This window comes from Coturnix japonica, chromosome 1 (assembly GCF_054131305.1).
Source record: "Coturnix japonica strain WE chromosome 1, WE-NBRP24, whole genome shotgun sequence".
Taxonomy (NCBI): Eukaryota; Metazoa; Chordata; class Aves; order Galliformes; family Phasianidae; genus Coturnix; species Coturnix japonica.
In genome coordinates, this window is record NC_140663.1 from 29,389,305 (window position 1) to 29,414,056 (window position 24,752).

Here is a 24,752-nt window from a genome sequence, read left to right on the forward strand (position 1 = left end):
TGTTTGCATGGCCTGGATGAAATAAAGTCACAGATTGTATCATCTGTACTCAGGCTTCCCATCATTCTAGCAGTCACTGCAAAATAATGAGGTGGAAAAGTCATAAAGGCTCCTTTACGTGCTCTCTGCCAGGACACAGGCAGAACTGGGTGATACAACTAAACCAAGCTAATGATGAACAGCTACAGAAAAAATAACAAATCCCTTGCCACTTTTCCCACACTCTTTCATCCCTTACTTGCCTGAACAGTGTCATATAATAAGGGTAAGCCACGGATTTAGATGGGCAGAAAGATATCTCCTTTTTTGTAGGGTTAGTTCTCTACCATCATAGCTCCTAAAGCTGAGTGCAAAGACTTGTGAGAAGATTCAGCCAAAGACAAGCAGCAGGAGCAGGCAACCACTGACTCGTCATCACCTCCTTCCACAGAAACCAGTTCCTCACTGGCAGACAAGAACTGCAGCTCTGTGCTGTTATATTAGATTAATGTAAATTCTTTTACTACCTCCAGGTAACTCCTGTAAGATAAGAGAGACTATGTACAATGTGCAAAGTTTTCTTCATGTGCAGCTGGGCATTTTTAAAGCTTGTCACAAAAGCAAAGTTTTGGTTAAAGCAAGAAGCAACAGATCACCAGTAAGGAGTGGAATGGAAATGACTTTTAGCCCCAAGTTTCAATCCAAGTTATATATAATACTACATGAACTTTGGCCTTTTTGTCATTTTGGGGATAATTAGGAATATGTACCACATGAAATATTATAGTGATTCAATTGGTCAAACTATGGGCATATGTAGTTTTTATTTATGTATACCATATTCATATGAGTAATTACATTAAGGACTACAATGGAACTACTGATTTTTTAATAACCATCTGCAAGGGAAAACAAACAACATTTCAGCAAATTATCAAAACTGCTTTATCATTTCCCCCAAGCAATTAGTCATTATTATGTACCACCAAGACATTTAAATGGTGGGGGGGGGGGGGGGGGGGGGGGTAACAGTACCAGAAAAATAAATAAAATTAGCTATTAAAATACACCATTAAGAAAACAAATTATAAATTGCTGTCCTATTCTTGGGTGACTGAGAAAAAAAAAAAAGAAAAAGAAAAAAAAAAGAAAAAAAAAAAGCATGTTTTCTTGTTCACATTGTCTATTTGCTTACTCTATTCTGATTGACATGGAAAACAAATGTAGGTTGTATTTCTGCTACACTTCAGCAATTTCAGTATGTCACATCATTTTCAGTGTGTCACTGTAGATAGGAAGGATTGCAAATAAACTTGCAAAATCTCACTCACATGCAAGCACACACAGAGTACTGTTGCATATTTTTGGTAGTTTAATAATTGCCTGCTATATCTAAGCAATCACAATCTTGTATTGCCACAGTTAAGCCAAGATTTCCAACTAAGTTTTCTTTGTTAAAATCCAGATAAAGGTATATGAAACAAAATGCATCATTCACTTGCTTCAAAGAATCATAGAATGGCTTGGGTTGGAGTATCTTTGGGTTACAATATCTTTCTGCTAAATCCATGAAGCAGCAGGTAAGGAAAAAACTGAATTTCATTCAATCCTGCTCTTGTTTGCACTGGGGGGATATTGCACTGGGATTAGTTAGGGTGACCTAAGAATATAAGAAACACAAAGCTTTTTGTTACTGACATAATCTCTTCTTTGATCAGCCACTAATGTAATGGAGGAAAAAACAGACAAGCTTTCAGGTGTACAAGCTTCTGTCTTCTTATTCGAACACAGAACATCAGCTCTATAGCCTAGACAGAGAACTAGCAGCACAGAAAGGAAAAAAGCAAGGGGATGTCTCTCATACCAGTTACCTCTCATTACCTCTGGAATTCAGCAAGCCAGAGATTCCCAGGGAAGCACTGTCACATACATATCAACAGGAACTTTGGGCTCGATCAGTGCTTACAAGTCAGAATTTCAATGATTATGTTAAAATCTAGTATTGTCAATGAAGGTGAAGTCTGAATTTTCATCTTAGGTATTTATTCTGTCAATTCCATATTTACCACCTACTACAGGGATTGAATGAATGATGACACATATTCTGGATATGGGACTGGTGAATTAGGATTATTTAATCATGTTTTAACCTGATGCAAAAGTTGACATGCTTTCATTGTGGAGTTCATTTGCTAAAATGAACCAGGAAAATAAATTATTTTTGAAACCTAGTCAAATCTGGTTACACATGGAGCCTAAAAGTAAACATCTTCAGAGAAGGCAAAAAAACAATTTCTTCCATATGACATTTAATATTTTTAAACAAGAATTTTTAAAATGTTAAGGGACGTTACAATTTTCTTTTTTTCTTTTTTTTTTTTTTCCAAAACAAAGCAAAATATTTAATTTTACTGGAGAAAAAGCTACTTTTTAATGTTTTGGCCAGTGAACTGAAAAATCAATTACAGACACAGCAGTTATTCCTGTGTCCTCCATAGTGACAATGAGGCATGCTACAATTGCACCACATCTCAGGAAAGGTACTCATGCTGCTTTATTTTTCAGATGACACATAATGCAGCACTAAAGAATCAGCAGGAAAAATATGATAATTTTGTGCTTTCTTATTCTAGATTATCATAACATTTCTTGTAGCTACTTAAAAAGTTATTTAGTTATCTGTGTATTCATCTGTTTCTTTGTATGGAGCATACACATTCAGACTCAGCATCAGCAACACCTAGCAATAGGGAGCTGCAGCAGACTCGCATCTCCCCAGCCACTGGATTCTGCAGCCTCTAACAGGTCTGAGCAGTAGAAATCTTTCAGAAAGAAAACAAAAAACAAAACAAAACCAAAAACAACAACAAAAAACCAACAGGAAGACAGGGACAGCATTTGGCAAAAAAAACATTCAACCTTCAACCTTTGCTTCTAAGAAATGTACACAGACTGCCAAGATAATCCTCTCATATTAGACAGGCTAGATCAGCAGATCAATATCTGCAGAGAGGCACATGCCAACATACTGCAGTGAGTCCAACCTAAGAGTCATGTTGTTCGATCAGAGCAGTTTATTCCATGCCAGAGGCCACACAGACCTCCTTTTTGCTTGATTTGGGTAATACTATGATATGGACAACTCTTTCCTGTGCAAATATCTCCTAAACCCCTACAAACACACCTTACTGACAAGGCTTTGAGGTCTTATTTAACTGCTTTCACCTTTCCATGCCTTGCACTACAGCTATAGCTATTAAAAGTCACTTGTTCACCTTGAGCACTTAAAAAGTCCAGAAAAAACACACTTAGTTTAGCTTAGAAGTACATCATTACTTTTCACTTCTTTTGTTCTGATGCCTCTTGCATCCTGGGACAAACTCTCAGGTGAATTAAAAACAAACAAACAAAAAACCCCACAGAGTTGCTTTGCTTGTACAAATTATTTTTGTAGTGTCACCTGATGGCAACACATACACAAAAGACCTCTCTAACTGCTGTCCTTCCCAGGCTCCTTAGACTCAATGTGATGTTTTCTCTCCTGAGAGAACCACTTTAAAATTACAAGAGTAATTTGCAGTAAGTGTTTATCCTGCAGGCATTAGCCCAGCTCCTCTTGCAGGTCTGCCTCTACCATGCAATTAACTCACTTAGGCCACTTGGGTGCAGACCAGTAAGTGGAGTTCATATGACAACACTGTGCTGATAGCATCTCTGGTAGCCCTTAAAAACTGAGCTGATGAATGGTTTGCTGTAGTCCCATTGCCAAGTATACTTTTCTGTACAGTGCCAAAAATAAATCTCATCCATCAGCTTGTTTGCCAACCACTGGTTATAACCATCTGTGTGGGAAGACGCTTTTCCTTTTGGAAAACAATAACAACAGAAAAAGGAACGAGGAAAACTGCAATGCAAGTGTTACTCCTGAGAGCTCACTAGTGACCATGGAGATCAAGCCTCAGATATTCCCATAGCACTGTCTGTGTTCTGAAATGGACGGAAGGACTGAGTTATCTACAATGAGAGAAAAAATACTTACTGAAATAGCACGAGATGGCATGGTCCCAGCTGGGCACGTGTTTTTTACAAACTTAAAATCACAGATGGAAAACTTCACATAGGACCTCTTGGGCCTGGAGTTCTCATAACCATGTGACTTTAATTTCCTTGCCTTACTTGGGCTAATTTAATCATTCAATCAATCAGACCTCTGTCAGTAAGGCCGTGTTACTCAGATAAGCTTATTTCCCCTCTCACAACACTCGGGGCCTTCTTAAGGCAGTAGCTGCAAATGACATCTTCAGTACAAGCATTTATGCAACAAACTCAAACACAACTGATCTTCTGGTAGCCTCAAAAATAATCTCTTCTTCACATGACCTCCTCTCGGCCTCCCTAGGTCCCAGTTTCAACTTCAAAATCAGATGATTGCCCTGTTTCTCAAACCACAGAGAGTTCAGAGACAAGATAACATGCAGTGATCATACGGAATCTTGTAGACCTCTCTATATCCAATCACTGCATGGTTCATTGTACAAGGTACTGCAAGGAGTTAGAAGATCAACCAAGGATTGTTTTTGCTTATTGCTCTCTCTTGCATATTTCAAGTGGCCAGCCACACCCTGCTCATCCAAAGACCAAGCCCACAAAGTGTTCTTGACTCTCTGTTCTTTATATGAGCTTACCCCTGTGTTACAACATTAACCTTCCCAGATGTGGAAACTGATCACATAGGGCAGCTGCTGTAAAAGTGATCCTAGTGGGCCACAACCAAATACATGAATATGTATGAACCATTAATAGAAGAGGAAGATGAAAAGACTTATGCATGTTTTCCCAGTTCTCAAGACAAGCTCAGCACCCAGCCACATTCAACCCATAGGGTTGCTCACCACCTCCCACCTGAGGCACCAAGGTGAAACAGCTGAACCATCACCATTCCCGTTTGTTGGAGGGAAGAAGCTGATGGCAGCAAAGGCTGTGTGCCTCCTTATGGGACAGAAATAGCTTTTTGAAAGCAAAACACTTCCCTTTTTTCTTCCTAGCTGCTACAGGCTGACACCATCCACAAAATAAGCATGCGCAGCATTGGCAAAGAAGCACCCACAGCGAGGCACAATTTATAAATACTACAAGAAGTCAAAAGCCCCAGTATCTCTGAGGTTGTTATTAAACACGTTAAGCAAATGATATATTAAAGTTTGCAGACGTTTTCTAAATTAACAGGCTGAGGTTTGAGATTACTAATTATATGATTTTGCAGAGAAAAAAGACCAATCCAGTCTCAGACACTCAAAAGAACATTTGGCACAAAGACTTTTTATTCTCTTACTCTCTGTGGGCCTTCTGCCAAATATCTCGACTCAGCAAGAAGCAGTAGCACATGTCTCAGAGCACTCTTCAGCATCTGACAGAGTACAAAAAACCCCACATTTTTTCCTTCGTCTCAGGGCTTCAGAAGCCAGTAGTTTACACAGTTTATGGGAAATATGTTTCCTCTGCTTCCTTAGATGACTCTCGTTATTAATTTTCTTTTCTTTCCAGCTGACCCAAATGGTCTCAGGGCACACTGCGCTAGATGACAAATTAACGTGATCTCAGGCATACATCAGAGGTAAAAATAAAGGTTTTCTCTCCCCCCATGCATTTGAATGACCTCTGGCTCATATCCCTTGCCTGGAGTAACATCTTAAGAAAAGTGCTGTGAACGGGAGTCTTTATAAAATAGGATTAGTGTAATAAGGTGGAGAGGTAAATTCAATAGTCCTTTTGAACAGCCTGCTTCCAGGCTTCTCACACTTATTGGAAAATAGCTCAAGCACCTCAGTAGGCTTTAGGTCCCTCTGTGGAAAGAGCAGCTGAAGCCCAATGTAGGACAACAGTAATTTCCCCAGAGAAAAATGCTTGAGTCCCTGTGCTCTAATTCCATCTCGACACACACCTCGTCAATTGCAAGTACTCCTGTTTCCACAGTTATTTTTTTTATTTAGGAAGATTCAGAAACATATTTAGGCTTTGATAAGATGCTTGCTTCATACTTAAGCACCTGAATGTTACTATTAGTTCTTTTATCAAAGTCTTTATGTTTTATTCCACTTTTCTTTTTTAAAAAATTTGCTTAGCATCACTTAGTCATCTCAGACTAAAACTCTTCAAGGTTAGAAAAGCAACAACCCCTCCATGCATTTGGAAGCACTGCAATAAATTCCACTAAAAGAAAACAGAAAGCAATGACTTTCAAAGTAATTAATGCAAACATTTTTTTCTAAGGATATATCTCAACATCTGTTGTGCTTTAACCTGACAGCCACACAGCCCTTCATCCATTTCTTCTGCCAGTGGGATGGGAGAAAAAAACAGGGTACTAAATTAAAACTCGTGGGTTGAGATAAAAACTAAAGCAACAACTAAAATATCAGTGTGTTATCAACTGTGTTTTCATCTTGAATCCAAAACATGGCACCATAGCAGCTACTATGAAGAAAATTAATTCCATCCTAGATGAAACTGGGACATCACCAAAAGGTGATACCTGTACTGATGAATCATTAAACTGATTAAACCTAGAATACACGCTATATTGAAACTACTCTGGCAGTTACTTGATTTTATCCACTCAGTGAGGTCATGGTGAACCTAACAAAAATTGTCAACTTCGAGATATCCATTGTGTAAATTTTTTTCAAACACAATATTCATAACACTAAGTCACTCTATATTACTTTTCTGTACAGAAAGGTACTTACATATATGTGTACCCACTTATCTATAAAGAATATTTAAATAAAAATATTCTGAATATATTCTGAAAATATTTTTTACATTCAGAAGCGTGTATAAACTGGGCACATAAATGTGATGAAATTTAACAAAACATCCAGTTCATTTTTTAAATTCCACATTTCCACATTTTAAAAGCTCTTGAGATTTTTGGCTGGTTGGTTCTTTTTATAGACAGAGTTTCAGTTGGTGTGCCAATCTTTAGGGGTTTGTTTTGGCTTTGTTTTGCTTTGCTTTATCTATTTTCATGTCTGGGTAGAGTGGTACTAATTTAAAGATTCTTTAATTCTTCAGTGTCTTTTGTACCACATCACATTCCACTTCACAGCTCTCTAAAGCATTTTCACTTAGTCTGTCTATTAAACCAAAATATCAGATTCCTACCTCAAAATATTCCTCCCACAAATTGCAAGTACACATATACATACTTGCCTTTCTGAAACCTACATAGCTGGGCTTTTTTTAATTATCCTTTCCCTCCCCTGCCTTGTAGGACTTCCCTACAGTACTTCAGGCTCCTACATATATGCTAAGAGAAACTCTGTAGGATGTCCCAACTCACAGTTCACTGTCTGAAAAAAAGATCTTAATTTTAAGTTTCAGTTTGCTTCTGTAGAGCCGCAGGGAAGCTCTTTGAAGTGCAGAGTCAGGGGAGGAACTTAACTCAGGCCTTTAGAAAAAAAACCTGCTAACAAGGCACATGTATAGTCCTGTGAAATCCCCTCTTTTAGAGTGATCTCCCCTGCTACAAGCTTCTCTCTATGTTATTGATTCCATAAATAGTGAGTCTCTAAGCCATGGGTATGATGAATCAATAAGTAACTAGACAGAGGCTATGAATTGAAGCCAGATGACCTGGGAAGAAGGTAGCTTTTCTTCAAGATTCTTCAAAAAACTAAATGCATTTCAACTAGCAAAATAAAAGAGAAGAAACTGCCAGGAAAACTGTTCAGAGCTGTGCAATCAAGAATATTTTTGCTCAGGGATTCCCAGTAGATAGTACTTTCAGATATCTCTTGCTGCTGAACAGGTATCTTTCAAGATACTTTGAGCAGACTCCCTCACACATGCTTCTGAAGGAACCCTGGTTGATAGAAGTTGAGGATAGGAAACAAATACCACTCTCACTGCTATACAAAGTTAGAAGCTGCAAAAACATCATCATTCCCAAAACACCATGGGAATACTTTGCAAAAACTGTCAGGTAATGAAGCATCTGAAGTTACAACTTCAAGAAAAGCCTTTTTCAAAACAAGATATATGGTAAAAAAAAGTATTCGGGAACTTTATCAGAAAATGAGAATATGGCTTCAAGCTTGGCACTTTATCTTGTATTTCTACAGGTGTTCATATGTTGCATACCATGATACAAGAGCCCAGACCAGCTTGCAGTCCCTCTTGGTTACTGCCCATCTGTGCAATAAGCCAGGTATTGTGTGTGCCCAAGTCACTTCCAAGGTGCTGTCACAGATCTCACTGTGCACCTCTTGGGTATCAACATTCTGGGACCATAAAAAGCACACACATAATAGGATTTAAGTACATTAGTAGAAAATTATTGCCTCTCTTCAAGGCAAGCTTTGCACCCCTCACCCAACCCAGCTCCAGCAGCTTCTCCTCTCCATTTTATCCACCAGCCAAATGCATCATCTTCCCAAAAGGTCTGATGCAACACTCTTCAAATGCAGGGAACGAGGAAACTTCTGAGGTGTGCATGTTGGAGATGGCTCATGTAGATGGGAGAGTCAGACGATGCACCCATAGTTCTCACATCTTTCTCATCACTGTGAGAGGGTGAGGGAGGAAAAGGACAGATGGGCCCTCAGGGGGAAATGAAAATATCATGAAAATACATTTATTGGTCCCACTGTAATGTAAACGTTATTAATAAAATTTTGCAAGGAATCAATGTACAAATAAATTAACATCTGCACAGAAAATAATAATGCCCATACAGTAGCTGTACACATTTTTATAGCTGCATATTCCTTGATCCTTTTGATACTTTAATGTCAGAATTTCCACACAGAGGTCAATATTAGAACCTCAAAACTTCACCCCTCAAGTCGCTTAGGATTGTCTGCAGTTTAGTTAAACGACTGAAAGATCAGTAGGTAGAGAATTATCTGTGGGGCAATTTATATGTACTGTTTCAAAGTCCCAAGGATGAAGCGGAATGCCATGCACAATACATAGTAGTGCAGTGCATTTGTCTTCCAAAAACTGTCAGCAAATGAGCTGCCATCTATAAATGTCTATAAATATCTATATGGCCATGCCTATTTTCAAGGTTAGATGAAGCCGTTACAGGGAAATAACCATTACCCATAATTCCTTAGGAATACCTGCACTGACTCATGACAAATATTTATACTGCTTTAGCTCTAAAATGCACACTGGAAGAAACAGATGAGCATTAAATAACTGTCCAGGTCTACAGCATTGATATGTTGTGAAGGGAGGCATGCAAAATCTTCTTTAATGTGTGGAAGACTGTCACAAAACATGAATTGCCTCACCCTTCGATTCACCACCTTAAAAAGCTGAACAGCAAGAGATACACTGTAGGATCTGACAAAATGCCATTCATGAAGCACCTTGTCTGATCACATCCACAAATCCAGCAGGCATTTTATCTTCACAGTGCTTATGACTCAAGGAAGTCTTGAAAATAACTTCAGCACACATCCTCCATGTGCAGCTGTAGTTAGAAGAGCGTTATAAGAAAAAATAGGGTGGAGAAATCAGATACTGAAGATGCAGCTGGAGTGAGCCTAACTTCAGTGGTACTGCCTTGCTTTATCAGCTAACTCTTTATATACCGCATTACCTGAAGCTGTATTAAAGCTAGGCACCTGTAAGATTTAAGGAACAAAAACCACAACGATCAAAAGTGGACAGCAAATTGCTTTTTATTTCACGCACAGCTACTCTGATTTTTGTATACAGTGACTGCTCTTCATTTGAACTTTTACTTTAGCAAATATGCTGCATAAAAGGGATGCTGGATGATTATTTCTGATAATCTGTCTTATCTCCTCAAGGGAGGGGAACGTTCACCCACATTTCCTTTCCTGCACAGTAATTTGTGGAGTGTAGCAACGCACATAAAGGTACTGAAGGTACTGTCATCTGCATGAACAGAAACAAAATTTCAGTTGTGCAGGCAAGGTTCAGAGCCCTGAAAGCAATGCACAGCAGCAACTAAAACCAGCAAAATGAAGAGACTGCTAGAGTTTTTGTCCCTGTCCATTTTTACCAAATATTATATGTGTGATACAAGTACATAAATACAATACGTTAACACAGCAATACACCACAGCATTTTTATTCACTTTCTAATTGTTTATACCATTATCTACTATATTATTTTGACAGCGGAGAAAGTGAAGAATCCATGGTTCTCTACAACAGCAAAGACGCATCACCATACCTTGGATATCTATAGCTTTGATAACTAGTCCAAACTGGATATCTCTGTATAATCGATACAGACACGTATACACAGAAGCAGCCCCAGAAGGTAATATGTTATTTTTACATAAGCAAGATTAGATCTGTCCCTGCAGGATCTGGTTTTGATCTGTTGTGAGGCAAACCCCCTAAGGGAAAGAGATACATCAGTAGAGTCATGAATTTGCTCTTGAGTCGGTCCCTGGTTAGTCATTGCTTTCAGGAGGCTGACCCCATGAGAGTTCGGTATCACCATTCGGAAACAGATCTAACAGAAGGTCACTGCTCTACAACCACAGCTGTTCTATCTCTGATAATATGGTTGTATAACTAAAACTAGCTAAAATAAATCCAGTGATTCATCCACTGCTGCAAAGCTGACCTCTAAGACCTCAGGTATTTGCCAGGACTCAGCAGTGGGGTGACTTTCAGGTCCAACACTAAAGTCAGAGGAAGAAGCAACAGGATATTTGAGGCATTTATTTCCCTAGCTATTATTCAGGAGCTTTTGAAGTGTTACCAGTTATGGGAGCAATATATATGTATATATAAAATTTAGAGGACTCAGATTTTCTGGATTTAAAACATATCCCTGATTTCTTCCCTCACTGTAGACAACTGACTTTAATAAACAGACATGAAGATAGTCTGAAACTTATAAATATCACCTACAACATTTCGACATTTTTTCTTCTGGTTCTCTGTAGGAAAGAAATCTCATGTGCCTCGTCTATCTGCTCTTTAATTATTCATTTTTGCTATGCATGGACCTAGAAGATTTTTCCATAAAATAAACAAAGTACATGCCGAATATAAAAACTTTATTAAAATCTGTTGAAATTGTTATTTCCCAGTGATCATTGTTATGAAAAATTGGGCAATATTTTACAGCTTTGCAGTCCTCTCCTATAATTATTCTATTAGGATAAGCCATAATCAGACATTTTCTCATATTTTTTGTGTGGGTCGTAGTGCTGTTGTATTCTTAGCACCATGCAGAACAGCAAATTCATTTATAATCACTCCTACAAATCTGTTCAGATAAAGAACAGGTTTTTGGGAGAGTTTTTCTGGCATCCTAAGTGCTGCCTTACACTACTGCTTAGCTCAGGAGTAAATTCTTGTGATAGATTTAAGCGCGAGTCCTTCACAATAATTATTGTATATACAGTTTAAGAAATCTTCAGTAGACCAAGATATGTTTGCAAACAGAAGCAAAACTAGAAAGTTTTCAGTATTTACTGCCGGTAATAACCAACAGACTTCTACTGATCATTTCAAAAAGGATGAAAATATAATGATGAAGAGAAAATGTCACCCATGATGAAATAAACTATGAGCTGGAAAAAAATATGATTTCCACGTGCTATTCAGAGTAGTCTTGTTTATGATTGCTCTGGCTTTTGGCTGAAAACTCAAGTTTTAAATGTTTATAACATGAACACAAAATGTTGATAGTCTATTAATGGAGGACCCTGGTCCAAATTGTATTTTGCAATTTGCAAAAACTGTGAGCATTTTTGTATAACAAAAGAACAGCTGTTCTAAAATATGTCACTGTTAGAGGCAATAATATGCAGTGGACCTTCTGGTAGTTTCTTTTTTTAAAAGAAAATCTTAAAAGGCAGTATTTTGAAAATGCTTTCTTTTTCTTTGAGGTTTAGGTTTTATTACATATTTGTGAAGTGCAATATTCCAAAGCCCTCTCAGGAAGCTAAGCTCTCTTCTTCAGCCTTTTTCCTCTATACAAGCTGCTTTTCAGAGTAAACCCTGGAAAATGTAATGATGGCACCCTCATGACAGGAGGAGGAGGATGGGAAATACATACTGTCCTTCAATTGCTTAGCAGAAAAGGACATCTAATGACGCAGAGCAAAAACTGAAAAGTCAAGAAAAGGATGAGAAGAGACTGTCCTTGCACCGGAATAATGGGCACCCTCCTAATTTCTCATGTTTTAACTGTTTACATCCCATTCCATTATCTCTAGCATTATGCAGGAGCCCTAACTCCCCTGCCTTCCTGCAGTCCCCACAGAGCCATTCCTAGGGTTGCTATGAGAGCAAGGGGTAAAGGAGGCTCTGTGCTATCTAAATGATTCCATGAACAGAAGTGGCATAATTAAGATGAAAGATTCATTCATTTCCTAGCCACTTCCAGAGCATGCAAGGTACCTTTTGTCACCTGTGATCCAACTTCTTAGTATGAGACAAATATGAAAAAAAAATAAAAATAAATAAATAAAGATTATTTATTAATCATAGGTGGGCATTTCTGGATTTTCCTGTTTTCTGGAAAGGCAGACATAGGAATGGAAACTGTATTTTTATTTTTCTAAGATGCATTTGAACCAAAAGGAAAAGGGAGGAGATTTACACAGCCTTCATATGTGCAGCATGCAGTAGTGTAACAAGATGGCACAATATTATTCTTCTTCCTTCCTTATTTAAACTTCTATCTTCTCTCAGATACAGTTATATTTGTTCTTAATATCTCTAGCAGATGTTCCGGGGTGAGTGATGCAATTAAGAAACTAAAATTCCTATTTCTCCCAGATGCTTATTTTCTCAATATTCACTCACTAGAAATATATTTACTTTCCACTCTGTGGTGTCTCACAGTTAGCACGCCTTCTGGGTTCCATTTGACAAAATTTGCACATTTAATCTGACACATGCCAATGCACCTTAGATGAATGCTTAGCACCAGCAATCTATTTTCCTACTGATAGTAAACTTACATATCATACCAAAACAGACCAAAGTTTCGAAAAAGGAATTTACTTTAAGAAATCCCTTGATTTTGTTGTTCACAAGCACAATGCTTTCTGCTGTCATTTTTTCAAAGTTAACTTTGGCACTGCTTAACCTTCCAGCTTACTGAAGTAATTTAATGTTTATTTCAGCCTTTTCTAAGATTCACGCTTTTCACTGAGATGGAATTACTCTTTTACCTGCTTTATCCCTGTTCCCCTTTCACTAGGCACATACATAGACCTGGATTTAAATTCTGGATTCAGAGCGATTCTGGCTTTCCCAGCAACTCAGCCAGCCTTCTATGAGCCCTACCTCTCCTCTTGCACATGGTCCTGGAGCACAGACTCATACAAAACAATTCTAACAACTACACCTTAAAATCTAATGGCACAGTGCACCCAGGATTTGTGTTGGCCTTAACAGAACACTTTTCTCATGCATATCTTTTCCACAGCTCTGCATTCACCCAGAATAACCCACAAATTCAGCTTTATACTTCAGTCATTCAAGGACACTTGATAGCAAAGCCATAAGTACTTTGCAAAAAGAATTCTAAGTCTATTGCATTTACTTGAGAACAATTTCAGTACAAGAGTTATACAAATCTATGGGGAAAAAAAGAACAAGACAGATTTGGCAGCTCCTGCCTCAGCCTCCTCATCGCTACAGACAGAATTCTTGCTCAGTCTGGTAAAAGAAAGCTGCACAAAGCAGACTGCTCTTTTATGATTTTCCTGCTTCCTGACATCCAAACCCCCAAGCCAGCCTCCCTTTTCCAGTCAGTATGCTGTACCTTTGTTCCCACCTATGCAGAGAAGTGAGTTTTTCTCAGTTGCAGTCACCACTCTATCAAATGGTACTTTCACACATGGATTGGAAGGTCAAATTTTTAGTATTATCTTTCTGCAAATTTCAAGAATTTTTACTGTGTTTCTGTGTATTTTAGCTCAACGAGGAGATATGGAGCAAATGACAAACCCAAGTTTTAGCATCAACGCTTTCTTAATGGAAAAAATGTCAGTTGCAGAAGGTTATGCAGATAGATATAAATGAATCTGTCGCAGACAAAATTGTGTCAGCTTCTGACCTGTAATACTAGACACTATTTGAGCATCAGAAATAAAGTAAGACTTTTAAAGTTCTACTTGGACATAATGACTCTGGGACTCAAGAATAATTTCTAGGCAGATAAAGGAACTGTACCCAAACTGAGACTTTCTGCTGAGACTTTCTGAAAGTTCCAGGTTTGCACTAGTTTGCATACTCTTTGGTATATCAATTCAGGGAAGTATTCACAACTAGACTGGAGGTTTAAATTCCCACTTTGTGAAAGAAATGAGCTCTGACAGGTGTTTCAGAGAACTGAAGAGAGATGCCTCTCTTAGGCATGATGTGAATAATTCTCTGAGTCTTCAGTTATGTTTGAAAAGCACTAAGTGTTTTGCAGAGCTACTATAAATAAATGATAAGCATTTTAAGAACACTGAAATGGGCCACATAAGCCATTTCATCAGTGATGACCGTGTGCTTTTCTCTTTCACTCACCCCTCTTGGCTCTGCGTGCATGAACACTGGCAGACACAGGCTTTGCTGCTTTGGAGTTGTTGGTTTGTGCAACTTGGGCTCAGTGAATAAAACTAAAAAGAACTGTTGCAGGAGGATACTTTACATATTGCAATGAAAAAAAAAGAAAAAAAAAGAAAAAAAAAGAAAAAAAAAGAAAAAAAAAGAAACATAAAGGATTTTTCTCCTGTAATTCTGCAGAATAGCTGACTGATTCTGAACATTTTCTTGGCACTTGCATGACTAAAGAACAGCTGTTCTAAAATATGACTTTGTACAAGCAATCACTTAATGCTGCCACAGACTAAATTCAGTGAAGAGTGTCAAGAGAGAAGGGCACAGTCTTTAGACATCATCAGCAGAAAATTAATGCAGATGAAAGATTGATTAACATATCCCCTGGATGCTATAGAAATAATCTCCACATGGGATGAAACTTTCCAAGCGCAAACCTCCAAACCTGAGTATATGAAATCCCCTGAGCAGAATAACAGGTGAGTGCAGTAGATAAATACAGGGTAGTCATTATTGCATGTATGGAATACAAGTTAAAAACCTGAGTAGTAGCACAAGAGACCTCATGACTAGACTAGAATTCAGTGGTAGAATTTGACCTATTTCCACCATAACAGTAATTTTACATATTAGGTTTGTGTTAAGGTTCAGACTTTAATTATACTCTGATGCTGGCCTATTATGTTGAACCTATAAAAAGAATTCGATCTTAATACATTTAATTTGGACAAAACAAAAGGGAAACTATAATCTATTCAGATTTTCTTTTCTATTATATTCTTGTTTGATAGTCTCAAACATTAATAAAATTTTATGAGACTTTCCCTGAGGAAAAAGGGGAAAAAAACAAAGCTATCATGATAGTAGAGAAATAACTAATTGGTTTCTCCACCGGAGGAAGATCATTTCATGGTCTCAAACCAAAAGATGTAAATATTTTTCCTATTTTCAGCTCCTATTCCATCACGCTATACCTGAAGGATCCTCCCTAAAGACAGCACAACCAGTATAATCACATTGAACAAAACTGCTTCCAGAAAGGGCAGCAAGGCTGGGGAGTGAGCGCAAGTGGCAGGAGCATTCCTATTAGCTCACTGCAGTGTAACACAATACTCCATGGTGCATGATAGGAGTTTATCAGCCAATTAATAATTCTGTAGATAAAGAAGGTTGTATTTCAAACCTGGAAATGCTAGAAAAAGCACTAGTTTCAATAACATAGAGCTATGTGCTATATTAATTGAGCACTTATCAAGTTAATGAAACAATAAGGAAAATTCTGAACAACAAACCCAAGAGACTGTTGCTATTAAAACAACACTAACTGAAGAAATGCAACTATCAAGGAGGCTAAAAAGTCCTTCAGTACTATTTTTATGGGTGTAGTTAAAATGATGAATGAAAACGTAAGCTCTATGTTTCATACATTAAAAATAAAGAAATCTAGCAGAACATATTAGTAAGTGTACATAACAAATCAGCCAAGAATACAAAACTGGAAAAGTAGATAGCATTCCAGTATCTAGGAAATGTCAATGTTTAATCTAGATAGGACAAGTAACATCAAGGTAAGCAAAGAATCAGTCAGTTTTCCTTTTTTTATTCTTAGCATCATAAAGTATTTTCCTAACAAAAATTAAGGGAGATATTAGTCTTCAAAAATGGAAATCTGATAAAAATATCATCTGATTGATGGGAAGCTATTCAAGGAAAAATAACATAGATAATAAATAAAAGTGCTGAAAAAATGTTAAAAAGCCTGACATTTCTGGCTGTAAAATCAACAAAATATGTAACTTTACAAGACTATAATCTCTTGTGCAATCATCTCCTTTCCACTGCAACACAAAACCTGAATGTATTTAAGAATAAATATTATCATATAACTTGTGAAAAGCTAATAATAACTTGACATTGGAATTACAGGATCAGGCCCAAATTAAGAACCACTATGCATTTCCATTTTAGCTGTCTTGGAAAAACATCAAGAAACCATAACACTAACCAAAAATAACAGGAAAAAAGAATAAGTAATCCCTAAAAAAGGAAGATGTATGATATCTTATTTCTACTCTTCAGCTTCTCTCCTCATGGCTACCTCAAGAACAGCCCAAGCTTTGACCTCAAGGTGGTGGTACAAAGGAGAGCAAAAATGAAGGCAACCATTTAGTGTGATGGAACTGGTAGCACAGATAATAAACTGGTATAATTCTGCCACTGTCTTGACTTCTCAGAACTATTGTCGTCTTAGTGGCCAAAGAAAATTATTTTCTTTTATACTCTGGCAGAGTACCAAGGAGTACTATCTACTGAATTCTAACAGATATTTTATTAACATTTTAGATTGTGCTGACAGATACTGATATGAAAGTGTTTGACTGACTGTGTTCTATTTTATCTTCAAGCAAATGGCAATTTTGGGATCAGGTTCTGATCCTGATATAACTAAAAATTTCAATTAATGCTGAAGCCAGATAAGAACATCTAATAGCTTTCTTCCTCATGTCTGCTAAAATGGCTATGGTATTCCTTTTGTTTCTATATTTAAACCTTAATTACACTCAGAATTAAGTTAGTGAAAACTGCACACAAAGCATTCTCATTTTAGAGAATCTATCTCTGGGACAAACTCTCACAGGAGATAAGATTATCCATGTTTGAGCACATGTGGCACATTTGACAAAAGAATTTGATGAAGCAGTACTGACAGATCAACAATACAGGAGTGGATGCCACCATCTAATATTTTGACAGTCCACAGTGACATTTTCCAGCATCAGCTGATAACTCCTAAGACATCCACACGCATCTCTGTGTGTTTGCAATTTGCCTTTTCTGAAAATTCAGTTTTCTCCCACCTAATTCCCATCAAGAACCTGGGAACATAAGGAACAACTCTTACATCCTTTAATAGGTTCACACCTACAGAAATCACATATTAGACATATACAGTGGGATCCGATCCCACACAAAATGTTATAGTGTGGGAACATCAAAGAAGTGCAACAGAGACGTGGTATTCCTGCTGCTTCATGTCAGAGCCTACCTCATGTAACTGGTGGGATCTGCAGTCAGGGCACTCTTTAGCTCAAAGCTACTCAAATGACACTACTTATATCCTCAAAGAATGTCACTGCCTCCAGTAGGACTCTTTCAGGAAGGAGCACGTAGTTATCTTTTGCTTACTTAGTTGTATGGATGGATGTCTTTGGTGTGGTTTAGTTCCTCTGCACTATTTCATGCCTTTAAAACTGAATCCAAACAGTCTGCATTATGAATGTTGTCTTCTACAGAGCGTAACATTCTCAACAGAAAGGGTATATTTATACCAAAGCTCCATAGCCTCACATTTCTTTCTACAAAAATATAAGAGCATGAATATCTGGGAGGTCTCCCATGTTTCCTCAAGGGCTGTTCTTATCTAGACACTGAGACTCTAACTTCAAGCACTAGGAACATACATCTCAAACACCAGAATCCCCTAGTATGCTGAAATGATGCAAAATAGACAGCATTATTTAAATGCTATTTGTTGTATGTGTTCATCCAAGCTTCCAAATATGGCTGTCAATAACTTGCACAGTCTTAATGCAAGAATAAGACACAAGACTAAAGGGATGATAGAGTCCTTCACCCACCTTTCTGAATGACTGAAACTTTCACTGTGATTCCCAGCAGTAGAACCTGCAACATACACTGCAGTGTTCTAGTTTATATAGCATTCAAGAAATTTTTATGTGATTTTGCATACAAAGTACAAGAAGGCCAAAGTCAGTCGTCAGTCTCAGGTCTGTGTTGGACCTTTTCTACCAGAGCACTCTAAAACTTCAATTAAAAAAAAAAAAAAAAAAAAAAAAAGAAAGAAATGAAAAAAGAAAAAAAAGAAAAACAGACAAAAAATATCTTAGAACAGAGAAAACTCAGTGGTCTTTAGCAGAAAGCTGAAAAGAAATAAAAGAACTTATAAATAAATCTGCCCTTAGTCATATGGGTTCTTCTATCCAGGTCTGCCCTCACAGCAGAAACCTTCAACACAGTCACATACAGCTCTTTAAGTCCCTTTTTTCCCTCATCTCAAAAGGCTGTGTGCCTGTTCATTGATCTGTGCAGTCATCCCCCAGTCTTTGCTCCTGTTGTAGGCATCCTGTCTCTGTCCTTTTCAACCTGACCACTCATGTCCTCTGGAGGCTTTCTCCCAGAGCCATAGCAGTATAATCTGGCCTGTAGCAAGCAATCGGTATGAGGCAAACACTATTTTCTGCTCCATGGCTTCATTTTTAAATATACAGTAAACAGCAAATCAGGAAGACAAATAAGCAGAACTAAACATCAGTGCTCAGAAGCATCTCCACTTAGGCATCGCCTTGGCTAAACTTCAAAGCTGCAGGTACCATGGCAAAGCTTTGTTCTGGGAGACTAATGAGTGCAGACCAGTACTAGACTTTAAATACCATCATCTATGCTGAGTGTGGGATCACATGTATAGCATTAGATTTACACATAGGCAATGAGATGAATGTCAGTTGATGGATAACTAAAAAAGAGTCTATCTAGAAGAAAATATAGCACAAGGGTCAGACAATCAATGGTATCTTTAAGGTGTGATTCACAACACTGAGTTTACACAACATTCACCATCATGCCTCAATTCCCACACACTTTGTGAACAACAAATACGACATAAATCACCCATTAAGCCACCAAAAAAAAATGTCCTAACTCACCAATGAATTTTACTCCTTGTGCATAGAATGAGTAGGAGGGCACTGAGGTAGCACACATAGGCCATTAGCACACATTTTAACAAAGTGCAATATTATCTCTGCTTAGAACAGATCAATTCCACACTCCAGGGGTCAGGCAGAGCCAGGAGTCTGTCACACACTGACTCAGTGCAGTGTAGGCATTACTGCACTTGCAACGAGAGCCCCAGTGAACATAGGCTCAGACTGAAAAGCATCCTTAATTTATTCACATGATTTTATTCTGTTATAAATGTAAATAATAATATAATAGTAATACTAATAGTAATAATAATAATAATAATAATAATAATAATAATAATAATAATAATAATAATAATAAATTGTAATTATGAAAAGCTCAAATAAATCCAAATTCTGAGAGAGTTTTAAGGTAGAATGTGCCTAAGTTCTGCTTCTTGTCTATACAGGAGTGCTTGTAAGGGGTGTATTGTTATATTTCCTTCTCAAAAGGAGCAGTCCTATACTTGAAACCTTTAAAACAGGTTAAGATACAATGGTCACCAAATCAATTCATGTTCCCTATAACAGAAAGAGCAAGGTGGCAGTGATGCTGAACTGATGCCTGCCTGCCACATCTGTCAGTGAAGACATTATGTTTGCACAGGTTTATTTGCTTTCCAAGGGCAAACAATAAGTAGGAGGATCAGGATCAGTCCCATAATATAAAAACCTTATGGATTTCTTGAAGTAAAATCTTCTGGCTGCCCTCGAAGTATATCATTTTTTAGACTTTTAACATTGACAGCATCCTTTTGGATACTGACATTCCACACTTTACTTGTCTTCTCATATGTAGCTATGACAGCACAAGTGTATAAGGTACTGCAGGCAGATTCATAAACACACTTGCTAGGGAAGATCTTCATAGCATGCGTTCCCAGTGAAATTAAAAGGTTGAGTTTCTGTTCCTTTTTAGAAGTCAAGATTAAAAGGTAAGTTTTGTGTTTTCCTTTAAACACCATGAGGGCATAGTTTTAGCTCCTAGTCTTTCCTTCCAGACTGATGAACTTTTAACCATCAGCCAAAACAATGAGTGAACAGATGTGTCTTCTAACCAGTCTTCTCAAGAGGACTTGCTACTCATTTACCTGACATCAAAAAGCTGTAACCTGAAATCCCAGTTGGCAGCTTTGGCTGTTGCAGCCTCAAATGGGCCTCATGGCCTGGTTCCCTATCTCATCTCCTTCTTGAGACTTTGCTTCTCTCACTGCTGACCTGAAATTTCTTGTTTATGCCATATCACTGAAATAAGTGCAACAAGTCTACAGATGGCTTGTCAGAGTCAGCTGTTTATATCACTGCTGAAGTCCGTCTGGAGAGCAGAACGCTCATTAAACGATTTTTCACACGTTGATGATCTTTCCTTCTTTTTCTTTCTCTTTTTTTGACAATAGCCTTCAGAAAAAGAGATGGGTTTAAGAGCTGGTGCAACTGATGCGTAATATGACTAAATCAATAGAGGAAAGTAAAGATTTTTTTAAATGTAGATTATTGATCTGTGAAACTGTAGGGGCTCCTTCAAAGTCATTAGGGTTTGTCACGTCAATATGTTAGTAAGGACTCCTATAAATGAAGATTAATGATGCTAGGGATAATTATCACTGAAGAAACACACTTTTCTCAGTATTTGGACACTTTTGGTGAAGGTGAGCAGTGCCAACTTCTTGAGTGTACTTTAGTTCCTTTTCTGTCATTTGAGTAGGGGGAAAATGTTTTTGGCAAAATGAAAGTTAACTCCCAGTTTCCTTGGCAGTGGTAGTTGAGCTGCCTATCTTTGACTTCTGCTTTAAAAAAAAAACAACCCTATGTAAGACGAGTGCAGCTGCTTTGGTGATCCACTATACCTATGACAAAATCCTCCTGCATATTTTTTTTTTTTCTCCTAAAATAACCCAGACATGCACAATTGTTGCTTTCCTAAACTAAACACTCAAGTCATCTTTCTTCTTTTTATGGTTCCCTGCAAGACATCTTCATGTATTTTGCTAAATAACAAGTTATATGACAAGTCATAACTTAAAGAAGCACTAAAGCTTTTTGTCAACTTGCTGAAACATAAAGCATTCCCTAAAATTAACAAGCTGACTTCACAAGGGTCGGAGGGAAGGGCGGGTCATACTCATATTTTTTATCCAAAAACATCCAGCTGACATCTGGTCATGGCTGGTGTACCCTAGGAATCACTACTGAGGCCAGTCTTATTCAGTATCTTTATTGATGACCTGGACTAATCCATTCAGTGTGTTTTGTCAGTAATTCTGCGGATGATACGAAGTTAGCAAAAAGTAACAGTCTGCCTGGCGGTTATGTCTGTTCCGCTACTAGGGTTCAAATCACCAAGTACTGTCCAGATAAAAAATAGTGTTGCTCTTCTATGTTTTCCTTTGTATGGATATATGAAAAGTTAAAATCAACCAGGGATTTTCTTTTTTTTTTTTTTTTTTTTTTTTTTTCTCCCCAGGAATTACCTGGTGACAGGTTTCATTCATCAGTTTTTCAAGAAGAGTGGTAAACATGCTTTGATAAAGTTTCTGTTGGACGGAAGCAAACACAGCTTGATCAGCCTATTGTGGGTAGAATAAAAATGATCTGGATATGGGGTTTTTGATTTCTAAAGAAAGATAATCAAAGACAAAAGAATTATGAATTCATGCTAGGATAGCTTGGCTGTTTTCCAACAAGCTGTTTTCTTGCAAGCCAGAACACAAATCCACATTCTAATTTAGAGAGAGAACAAAGGCTGAGCAAAGTTAATCAACAAGTTTCCTATCTGGCATGATGCCCATCTTTGGCGACCTGCAGGACTATATCAGATTATACCTAAATCACAATTCACAGAAGATTTTGCTTAAAGTTCCTCTGCATCCTGAAGTCTTCAGTCAGTGAGTATTTCAAAGAAAAACATCTTCACACCTTCACACAGCAAAAAAATATCCAGCAGTTAGATATATAAAAGTACTTGCTCACAGAATTCTATTATCAGAAAGAACATTACAAAATGAAATCAGATGGACTGGTTTTATTAGAATCATTCCCTATGTTTAATTCTTTACTTCTTAGTAGTTTATGTCTCACTCTTCTTTTACACAAATTATTAGAGTGTATTCTGATCTCAAATAAGAGGATAAACCACCAAAAGACACTCTATGAAAAAGTGGACTTCAAAATCATGTTATATAGCAGATCACATTTCAAGATATATTGGTCTAAAAAAGAAAATACATTAGTTAATAGATCCAGAGAGCCTTTTCCATTCCTTAAGGACAAAGAAAAAAGAAAAAAAGGAAAATTAGTTTTCCTTGTCCTTGTGTTTCTGCATTTTAAGGACTGGAACAACAAGGAGGTAGAAAAAATTCAAACTGTCAAAGTTTTTGTATAGCTTTTGGTCCAGTATTAGGAATGAAGCATAGAACATTGACAGTACTGGAAAGTAATAGAGAAACAATCACACTCAGAACACATTATTGATGAAGTTAGCCCTGACACTGGCTAGTCGACACTGTACACAGTAGCAACATTACGTTTCCAAGATTCATTGCAGGAATTTATCAGACGCACATATAGAAACTACTCAATGTAACTATTTTATCAAATATTTGATTTCTTGATTGCCCACCTTCTTCCACCACGTTTTCACAACTATACCATCACTAGAAACTGATCGAGAAGAGCTAATATCAGAGAATGCTGAAAATTGAACTGAAATACTTTAAGTCCCCCAAATTAAAAAAAAAAAGAAAAAAAAGTCCCTTGGGTACAGATTTGTGAACCAGTACAAGGACACACAAATATATATTACAGGAAAAACGAAAAAAAAAAGGTCCTACAAAGTGGACACTCCTGAATTTGCTGACTAAATGTTGAGATACAACAATATAATACAAACAGAATTTCTTACCTTTATGATGATTTGCTCCAGATGCTAATTTCCCCCACAGCGTTACAACAAATATTATTATTAGCAGCTTTCCTTTCGTTGCTTTCTGTAAGTATCTCTTATTCATCCTTCAAAGAAAAATACATAAAAATAATTACTTCCCTTAATATTTCTTTAAAGAACATTTCCCAAATTAAGGAGAATTATAAAACTGTGTGTCTGGTTAACATCTCTTAATTCCTAAATAGTGATTAGCATTAAAGGAGTTATACACAGCATCAATATAATCTTTCTCCCCATTTTGTCATCATTCCTCCACCCTGGTAAGTATTGGGAGAATTCAACACCTCCATCAGTTTTATACTAAGGCCCAAGCAATGGTAGCTCTGCAATAGGCTTTGCTAAACAAAAGCAGTTCCACTGGTGCCTTTGGGCCAGTCATGTGTAGGGGATTTTTTAGCTTTTCGGATTGTGACTCTTTCTGGATTCTGCTCATAAGTCATAAAGACATAACAGATTTAAAAAGATTTCCAGCATATATACCAAACAATCCATGGGAGAAATCCTGTCAGGAAGATTTGAGTAGTTTGGCACAATGGCATCGGACAGGCAGACTCTCTAGTCTCTCTCCTGTCTGTCCAAAGGGTAATGAAAAAATTTGATTTATAACACCAAAGGAAATTGCACACAGCTACCCTCATCTTGCTCAGTGATGTTTTCACTGCACCATCAAGCTACTGTGGTGGTTCAAGTACAAGGTAACAAAGCTTATTTCTCAACAACCTCCTTCAAAGACAAAATACCTCTCTCCCTGCCACAAAGACACGTTCAGGAACACAGGCTGTAGTGCTTAAGGATTACAGCTCTGCAGAGAATGGCAAGGGGCATAATAATGAAACCTTCTCTCGCTTCTCATTCTTTGTAGAAGAACCCTAGGGATCTGGATAAGAAACAACTCAGCGCAGTGGTCACGTTTCTGCTGATAAGTCAGTAGGACAAGAATGCCTATTTCACCTCACTTGTACTAGAAAAGATTCAAATTTGGTCACTTGAACAAAATTATTGCTGTTTTATAATGTCTGGAACTAGGCTGCCTTCTCTTTCTGAGCAGAAAAACAAACAAACTAACATAGCTTCAGTATGGTTTCACATTTATCTCCCATTATATTCAAAAGAAGCCTGGAAGAATTTGTGAATATCCCTTTTGCCCTACCCATGTATAACACTATCTCATGCAACTACAAGCTCCATGAAAGGCAGACCACTACCGTAAAACGGAATTAACCAGCAACCTGTTCAAAGTCCCAAATCTCTTTTTATTCCTTCAAAGCAATTCCTTACCTCTGAGCAAATTGCTTTCTAACAAAACACTATACACTAACAAGGCAAGCTCCAACACTCCACAACCAAGCTCATGGTTCCCAGACTCATAACCAGACCACTTACCCCAGAGCTGTCAACGTGGCTCTCTGAGAGATTGTAGAACATTGTTAAGATTCCACAGCAGGCTGTATGCAACAAGACATGGTGATTCAAATTAACAGCCCACTGGGGATCATACTAAA

General features: G+C 37.5%; 1 protein-coding gene and 1 long non-coding RNA gene across 13 annotated transcripts in view; one reads left to right on the forward strand and one right to left on the reverse strand.

The window, feature by feature from the left end:
- The window catches only part of TAFA2 (TAFA chemokine like family member 2), a 174,375-nt gene that overhangs the window by 26,755 nt on the left and 122,868 nt on the right, over positions 1–24,752 (reverse strand). For all 11 annotated transcript variants that reach the window (XR_014942280.1, XR_014942279.1, XR_001553437.3 and 8 more), the window contains one exon: positions 23,209–23,315. Coding sequence is in view for 3 of the 11 variants with exons in the window: in XM_015855271.3 (XP_015710757.1) it covers positions 23,209–23,315 (107 nt within the window). In the remaining 8 variants the exon portion in view is untranslated. The remainder of the gene's footprint in view (positions 1–23,208; positions 23,316–24,752) is intronic.
- Positions 1,412–15,147, forward strand: LOC107310032 (uncharacterized). 2 transcript variants are annotated; one of them, XR_014942306.1, is made up of 4 exons: positions 1,412–1,559; positions 5,524–5,593; positions 10,138–10,282; positions 14,942–15,147. It is a non-coding gene; the product is annotated as an uncharacterized LOC107310032 (long non-coding RNA). The 2 variants fall into 2 exon arrangements; XR_014942305.1 differs by lacking the exon at positions 5,524–5,593 and having other exon boundaries at positions 14,942–15,141.